At 46.2% G+C, this 8,458-nt stretch overlaps 1 protein-coding gene across 2 annotated transcripts in view; it reads right to left on the bottom strand.

The window, feature by feature from the left end:
- Mfge8 (milk fat globule-EGF factor 8 protein) overlaps positions 1-2,093 on the bottom strand; it is a 14,319-nt gene extending 12,226 nt beyond the window's left edge. The window contains exon 1 of one of the 2 annotated variants that reach the window (XM_008852838.3): positions 1,929-2,093. In XM_008852838.3, coding sequence (XP_008851060.1) covers positions 1,929-2,001 — 73 coding nt within the window. In that variant the 5' untranslated portion in view covers positions 2,002-2,093. The remainder of the gene's footprint in view (positions 1-1,928) is intronic. The other variant, XM_008852839.3, reaches the window with a different exon arrangement.
- Positions 2,094-8,458: the final 6,365 nt, after the last annotated feature.

The following is an 8,458-nucleotide window of genomic DNA, read 5'->3' as shown; positions in this document are numbered from 1 at the left end:
GAGGGGGAGGAGTGGGGTAGGCTGGGGCTGAGATCACCTGGCCTGTGATCTGAAGGACTATATGCAGCTGGCAAACCACGCCCCATCCCCATGCCCAGACAGAGGCCCTGGAAAGCTGGGCTAGGGACACACTCCCTCAGAAGCCCACCTGACTCCCAAACCTGTCCAGGGCCCCCTGACTCTGGCACTAGCCAGTGATTAGCAGTCCCAAGTCTGCTGCACTGGAGATTCTCTTGGCTGACCAGAGATTCTAGACCCCACAGCAAACTTAGCACTGAGGTAAGACAGAAAAGGTCTCTTTTCCTCTCCACAGCCACCCATCCCAGGCAGGAAGGTCCTCTTCAAAGCCCAAAGTCCCAGGGAGCTCAGGCTCCCAAGCTGGAGGCAGGCAACACCATTAATGAGCCATCAGGCCCTTAGAGCTCCACCTCAACAGGGGCCTGGGGATCTTAAGGCAGCTCCCACAGAGCTATTAGTCACTGGCTTTAAATAGCAGGTTAATCTCCTCTGACCTGGAAGGGTACAGACACAGCCTCATGTGGAGGCTTCAGGAATGGCCAAGGCCTAGGCACCCGGTCCCAACAAGGGCCGCTTTTCCTACCCTCCCAACGTCAGCATCTGGGTGCAAACCAAGGATCCAGCCAGGAAAAGGGCAAAGCGGAAGTAAGGTGGTTTGCAGCTGCCAGGCCTTAAAAAAAGAACTGAGGCAGGTTACCAGCATCTGGGTGCAAACCAAGGATCCAGCCAGGAAAAGGGCAAAGCGGAAGGAAGGTGGTTTGCAGCTGCCAGGCCTTAAAAAAAGAACTGAGGCAGGTTACTTGCATGAGACAGTCACAGATTTCCCTTTCCAGGAGAAGCCAGGTCGCCTCCACAAAATTAGCTTTAGGATTTCAGGGTCCTGCTCTGGGTAGTGACCCCTGGGACATTTAGCCAGAGTGAAGGTTTGGGGGTGGCAGATTTGAGGAGTGTAAGGAAAGGGGCAGTGGTGACCTAGTCATCTTTCCCGGTTGGTAAATGGGCCACGAGCTCACTATGTGTGTGAGCTCGGGACACTCAATGTTCTCTTTCAGCTCCATCACTGAGGTCAGATCCCGAGCCAGACTGACAGGGCTGGGCCCATCCGCGGCCTTCCCTGTCTTGGACAATCCCATTTCTAAAAGAAAACGACGGAGTTGCCCCAGAGCTCACTCACCATCAGCACCCCTTTCGCAGGGGCCCCGCAGAGAGGAAGATGAGCCCCCAATGAGCAGCCTGCAAGAGGCCCAGATGTCCACGGGGGCCTCAGGGCGGGGGAGGACTACCAGGGAAGACACCACAGCTGGCCAAGGCCAAAGAGGGGAGAAAGCCTAAAGAGTTCCCACCAGGAGGCAGCGCTTTTCCAAGCTCCTCCCAGGCCCCACCTAGAGCCCAGTCCTTCGCACCGGCTCCCCAGCTCCTCCTTTCCTTATCTGACTAGATACCCACAAGTGGGGTGCAAGAGTTCAATGGATTCTCTGGGCAGGCCGATTTATTTGGGAGGAAGTTTCGGGGAAAGTTAGCTGAAGAAGTATCCACCCTAGAATCTTCCAGATGGAAAGACTGGAGACCCAGACACAGTTCAGGGGCCTCATTTTACAGAGGGGAAAAAAAGAGGCCCGACGCAGCGGATTCCTTTGTTATGTGTAAGTCACATCCCTGGGGGAGGCAGGGCTGTCACCCGTAGTCCCGCGTACCCGCCCCGCGCGCAAGCCTCTATCAGAGCCCCAAACCCCAGGGCAGAGCGCGCAGAGGCTGAGCGCGCACCCCTAGGCACCCGGGTGCAGCCGGGAAAGCCGCCCAAACCCGCGCTTCGCCCAAGTTTGTCAACAGTGGAGGTGGAGGGAGGGCGCTGGACAAACCCGGAGGGCGCGCAGAGAAGTGAGGCCGAGAGGGCGGCGCGACGGACTCACCGGACGCGGCGAAGAGGCCGGAGGCGCAGAGCAGCGCGCCGCACAGCGCGGCTAGCGCGCGGGGAACCTGCATGCTGCGGGACAAGGGCGCCGCTCCACACGCTGCGAAGCCGGGACCCGCGGGTTCTCTCTTTGCTGGGACCGGAATAAATCAGGCAGCGCCGCTCCGCCCACCGGCCCACGTGCTCCGCCCAGGCCAGCCCCAGGCGGACTTGGGGAGGAGCTCCAGGATCACTTAAGGAAGAAGGTGGGAAGAACCGTCCAGGGCCTCCGCCTTCCGCCCTGCCCCGCCCGGCATCCCGTCGCCAGTTCCCAGACACAGGCCAGGTCCCGCTTCCTGAGTGGACTTGACGGGGAAAAAATTACTCAGAAGTTTAAAAGGATAGTTCAGTGGTGAAAGCGCTTGCCTAGCAGGCGGGAGATCTTGGATTCGATTCCCCCAGCGCCACAGAGGTAAATCAATAAAATAAAAGAATCCGTAATCCCAGCATTTGGGAAAGCTGGATCAGGAGGATTACCCACGAATTCGAGGCAAGCTTGGGTTCCATAGTGAGTTCCAGGCTAGCCAGGGCTACAGAGTGGAACGCCATCTCCAAAAATAATGTTTTAAAAAAGGATGTTTAGACTTAAGATGCTAAAGCTTATTTATAATCAGAGAACAGCAAATTCAGACTACAATGAGTACCGTGTTTCCTTTATCAGATTGGCAAGCGTCAAATTGTTAACATAGGAAGCTGTACAGCAACAGGCTTAGGCCTGCATCCTTGGAGAGAGTATAAATTAGCTCAGCTTCTCTATTTGGTAATACCTTTCAAAATGACAAATGCCAACACCATAAGACCTAGCAGTTGTGCTCAGAGGCACTCATTCCAGTAGAAACATATGTGTGCAAAATGATGTCTGCACTGTCAACCCTCAGACACCATGGATTGAAATCTTGGGGGAAAAAAAAAAAGGAATCAGCAAACTTCTATACAAGTTCCAAATAGAAAATATTTTAGGATTTTGGCCCACGGTGGTCATTCAAGTCCGTAATACCAGCACTCTGAAGGCTGAGACAAGAGGACTGTAGAAAGTTCAAGGCTATCTTGGACTACATAATGAGTTCTAGACCAGACTGAGCTACAGAGTAAGACCCCATCTCAAAAAAAAAAAAAAAATACCAGCCTGAGGGGCTGGAGAAATGGCTCAGGGGTTAAGAGGACCTGGGTTCTGTTTCCCAGCCCCGACATGTCATCTGACAGCTGTCCCTAACTCCAGGTCCAAGGGATCTGATGCCCTCATCTGACCTCCACAAGTATTGCACAACACGGGTGCACTTACATACATGCAGGCAATACATTCATACACATAAAATAAAAATAATAAAATATTTTTTAAAAATATCGGGCTGAGGGCCGGGTGTGGTGGCACATGCCTTTAATCCCAGCACCTGGGAGGCAGAGGCAAGAGGATCTCTGTGAGTTCAAGGCCAGACTGGTCTACATAGTGAGTTCCAGGACAGCTGGGGCTACAGGGTGACCCTGTCTCAAAAAGACCAAAAACAAAGGCTAAGAAGATGGCTCAGTTTAATCTCCTGAACCCCAGAAAGGTGGAAGGAGATAACAAACTCCACCAAGTTGTCCTCTGACCGCCACACATGCACGCTCGCGTGCACACACACACACACGCGTGCGTGCGTGCCAATACTATAAATAAAATTAATAATAACTAAACATGTCACTGTCTGGACTGTAATCGCAGTACTTGGAAGTGGAGAAAAGATGACCAGGAGTTCAAGGTCATCCTGAGCTAGATAAGGAGTTGGAGGTCCAGCTTTGGCTGCAGTGATGCTGCCTCAAAACAATAATAACTAAATAATAATAACTTTTAGGATTTATGGCCTATAAGGTTTCCATGGCAATGATTTATCCCATCTTTGCCACTGGAAAGCAGCCTTGATTGCATGGAAACGAGCACTCTGGGACTAGCAAGGAAATGGAAATCAGAGCTTGAGGGAGAGGGGCTTCCACTACTGACTTGTCACTGATTCTTTTTTTCAGTCATGTGAAAGTACTACCTGTTTACAAATAAATAGTTTTAATAGTGCTGCAGTCAGACTAGCAAAATGGAAAAAGAGCAGCCTTATAGCTTTATTGCTCCCCTACTGGCTGTTCTGACATCTAGGGTGAGACATGCCTCAGTTAGGAGACCCTTCTTAAAACCGTCTGAAAGAAGTCAAGTATGGTGGTGCACACCTATCACTCCAGCATTTAGGAGGTGGCTGGGAGGTGGAGGCAGGAGGATCAGGAGTTTAAAGTCATCCTCAGCTCCATAAGGAGTTTGAGGCCAGCATAGGCTACATGAGACTATCTCAAAAAACAAAACAAAACCAAAACAAAACAAAAAAAAGCAAAAATAAATAAAAAAAAAACACTGCTCTGAAGGGACAAACCACTTGTGATCAATTCACCAAAGGAAAAGCATTTAAAATATTCAACAACACTCTAGGACAAAGAACTCAGCACACACTAGGAGTAAAAGGGCAACTTCCTCAACCTGGTCCAAGATGCCTATGAATAAACACAACCAATACCATCATTAATGGGGGAAGAATGAACATTTCCTCATAGACGAGGAACAAAACAAGGATTTCTGCTCAATCACATCTATTCAAGTGGCGCAGGAACCAAAGCAATTAGGTCAGAACCAGAAAATACATTCAGATAGGAGGGGAGGAAGTGAAATTTTCCCTACCTCTATTCACAGATCACATAATCTTGTATCTAGAAAATTGTAGACTCCACACACAAAAAGCAACTGAGTGTTCACAGATGTGTTAAACAAGGCTGCAGGATACAAGATCCATGTACACCAATCACTAGTATTTCTTTAATTTAAATTTCAATGTATTTACCGTGGGGGAAAGGGGCACCCTCGTTGGCACAACACATTTGTGGAGATCAGAGGACTACTTTTGGAATTTAGTTCTATCAACACAAAAGCATAACTCTCACCTCAAAGGGGATAAGAGATAGTTTATTCTGGAGCCAAATATGAGTGACCATGGGCCCGGGAACACAGATTCAGGTTACCACAAATTCCATGTTCCAACATGGTAACAGTTTCATTAAGTTTTTCTAGTAACAGAACAAAGAAAAGTCATACATCAAGACACTTTTCAAATACATTGGTGGAAACACTATGTAGGCAGATTCAACAAAAGAGAAATCTCAGCTATAGGCCTCAGATGCTATCTGATGACATTCTTAGCCTTTTGATTAGTAGATACTGTTTCTTTTGTTAATCACAAGAATGTTATGTCAGCAACAGAGGTGGACAAGGAGTGGCTAGATAGGAGGCTAAAGATGTCCCCAGATAATTTGTGAATAGGCTCTGAATCTGCAACATTCCAAACTGTCCACAATCATTGAAGCATTAATCAGTGGGTCAACCTTGCAGGAAGTTCAGCTCAAGATGCAGGGTTTTTCTGGGAACTTTCATTCACAGCTCTCTTTCCACTATGTGGGTTCTTGGGATCGAGCTCAAATCATCAAGCTTGGCCGCAAATGCCTTCACCCACCAAGCAGGCCTGACCACTATTTATTTATTTATTTATTTATTTATTTATTTATTTATTTATTATTTTGCAGTGCTGGGGATGAAACCCAGGGCCTTGCACATGCTAGGCAACCATTCTACCACTGAGCTGAACTTATCTCTAGCCTTCCCTGCCCCTCCCCCGGTGCTGGACTGTCTTTTTTCTTTTCTTTTTTGAGATGGGGGGCAAAGTATTATAGTAGAAATTTTATTGTCAAAACAAGAGGTTATAATAATGCTTGCCTAGCATACCCGAAGCCCTGGGTTCCATTCCCAGCACCCAGTAAACTGGTCATGGTATCTACACCTGTAATCCTACTCAGGAGGTAAAGGTAGGAAGATCAGAAGTTAAAGGTCATCTTTGGCTACATAGCAAGTGCAAGCCTACCTGGGCTACATGAGACAAAAACGGGGAGAGAGAATAGTAGTAGCAGTAGCAGTAGTAATAATAATAATAATAATAAATAGAAGACACAAATGAATTCTTGTGATAATTTTGGACTCCAGGCCTCTCTATGAGGGAAAGAAGAAATACAGCTGATTTTTGTGTATTGATCTAGTATTGTGCAACCTTATTTAACTTATTTACTAGTTTTAACAGCTTTTAATAGTCACCTCCTCATGTAAACAAAATAATATTCTAAACAAAATTCAGCAGATATTTGAGACAGTGTTGAAGGTGAAAGCGAATGTATGCAGTGTGAGAGGGAACCAGGCAGTTCCTGTCCTGGGTAAAAGTCTGTGTCCAGAAAGGGATATGGCAAGTTTACACGAAAAATGCTTTCATATAGAAAGGGGTTTAATTCTCCCCCTCTCCTCTCCAGAAAAAGCTTCAGGCTCTGAACCAGACAAGGAAACAAAATAAGTGATACTAATTTCACATGAACCTCAAGACTATAATTTTAATGGCATTACCATCATCTTTTAAAAATCTTACTGTTGGGCTGGGAGTGTGGCTTGGTGTTAGAGTGCTTATCTAGCACGAATGAGGCCCTGAGTCTAATTCTTAGTTCCACACACAAAAAAGCTTCGTATCTTAACAGCCATATGTCTGTATCATATCAGTAGACTAGATTTTTCTCCCTTTGGAAGTTTCCAATCAAATTGGATCAGTCCCCTTTAAAGAGCAAGAAGGTATACAAAGACTAGTGTGTGTTCTGTGACATATGAGGGAGTGACCCTCTCACCACAGTGGCCAGTACAGAACTGGCCACAGGACAAAGGAATATATCAGCAAGACCATAAATTGAAGTGATTCCAGTTTCAGCTTAGAAAGTAGGTCCCTTCAAAGTTTGATTTTTGTTTTGTTTTGTTTTCTCTTCTTTTGTTTGAGATAGGCTCCTTATATAGCTGGCCTTAAAATCACTTTGTAGCCCAGGCTGGCCTATAACTTACAATCCACCTGCCTCAGCCTCTGGAGGGCCAGGATTATAGACCTGCAACATCAAGCCTGGCCCCCAGTCTGGACTTTAGGTGAAACTAGATCTCAAATAGATCTTAGGTCACCCTTTCTAACAAGGCTGGAATAAGGCGCCAGCACAGTCCAGCAAGACAGTCACCTACACTAGTCAGTTGGCACCTCTGCACAATGATTTATCAGTGTTCACATGGAGAATGTAAAAGAATCCATCAGACAACTGGGGCATGTAAGAAACAGTAGATATTAGGCTTTTCTTTCAAACTCTGTAAAACTTAAACCTTGGTTTATGACAAGGAATTCCAGTCTTTTAATCACACCACACCCTGTAAGACTTTTGTTCAAGGAATGGTCTGATTCATTCCTGAGCCTAATGGCCTGGAGTAGGAACTCATCCCCCTTCTTGACAACTGGGAAAGACTGTGAGGTCAGACCCCAGCCAATGTTCTCTTGCATTAGGGATAAAATCCCCTCAAGCTTCTGGGTCCTGTGTGTACTTGCTAGATCTAACTGATCATGCAGGTCACCTCTTTGCATGCACCTTTTGCTGCATGTTCTTTGTGTAGCATCGATGGGGTCCTTGGACCTCAGATTTTATTTCTACTATGTGTAACTCAGGAATAGAACACTTGGCTAGTATTCACAAGGCCCTAATTCAATCCCCAGTAGTGGGGAAAAAAATCCAACAAAAAGTTCTAAGTTTTGTAACAGCGCAAGCCATTATTTACCTAGCTCAAAGTAATCATACGAAATTAGATGAGGTGATGAAATCACCTGCACAACACTACTGAACTTATTTAGGCTAACTTTAAGCAAAATAAAATGGTTTATCTACACATCAAGGACAAAATTTAGGCTAATTTTCTCCAAAATTAATTAAAGTGTGTGCTTAGCATGTATCAGACACTGGGATCAATTTCCAGAACCAAAAATACACATACACCTGTATAGATGAATGTACATACATACAAGTGTCTAGTTCCAGCTTCAATTGAAGAGATCATTTTTAGGGCTGGGTTATAGATCAGTGGTAGAGTGTTAGCCTAGCACACAGGGCCTTGGTTTAATCTGAAGGGCCTTGGTTTAATCTGAAGGACTATAAAAAGAAAAAAGTTTTTTAAAAAGATACTACTTCTAAACTGGGCATGGTGATGCATGCTTGTAATCACAGCACTTGGGAAGTAGAGGCAGGAGGATCAGGAGTTCAAGGACATCCTCAGTGATATAGCAAGTTTGAGACCAGCCTGAATTACATGAGACTCTACCTCAAAAACCAAAATTAAGACATGCATACATACTATATATATTTACTATACACAAACACACACACACACACACACACACACACACACACACACTCCTTCATCTGGGCATGGGGCCACATGGCTACAATTTCAGCACTCAGGAGGCTTAGGCAGGAGATCAAAAAATTTAAGGTCTGCCCAGGCTATAGACTATGTTCAAGGCCAACCTGGGCAACTTAGTGGGATCTTATCTCACTAAGCATGCAGAGGCTGTAGGTTCAAGCCCCAGT

This window comes from Nannospalax galili, unplaced genomic scaffold (assembly GCF_000622305.1).
Source record: "Nannospalax galili isolate Female #2095 unplaced genomic scaffold, S.galili_v1.0 scaffold185, whole genome shotgun sequence".
NCBI classification, from domain to species: Eukaryota; Metazoa; Chordata; class Mammalia; order Rodentia; family Spalacidae; genus Nannospalax; species Nannospalax galili.
This window is presented reverse-complemented; position numbering and strand designations above follow the sequence as displayed.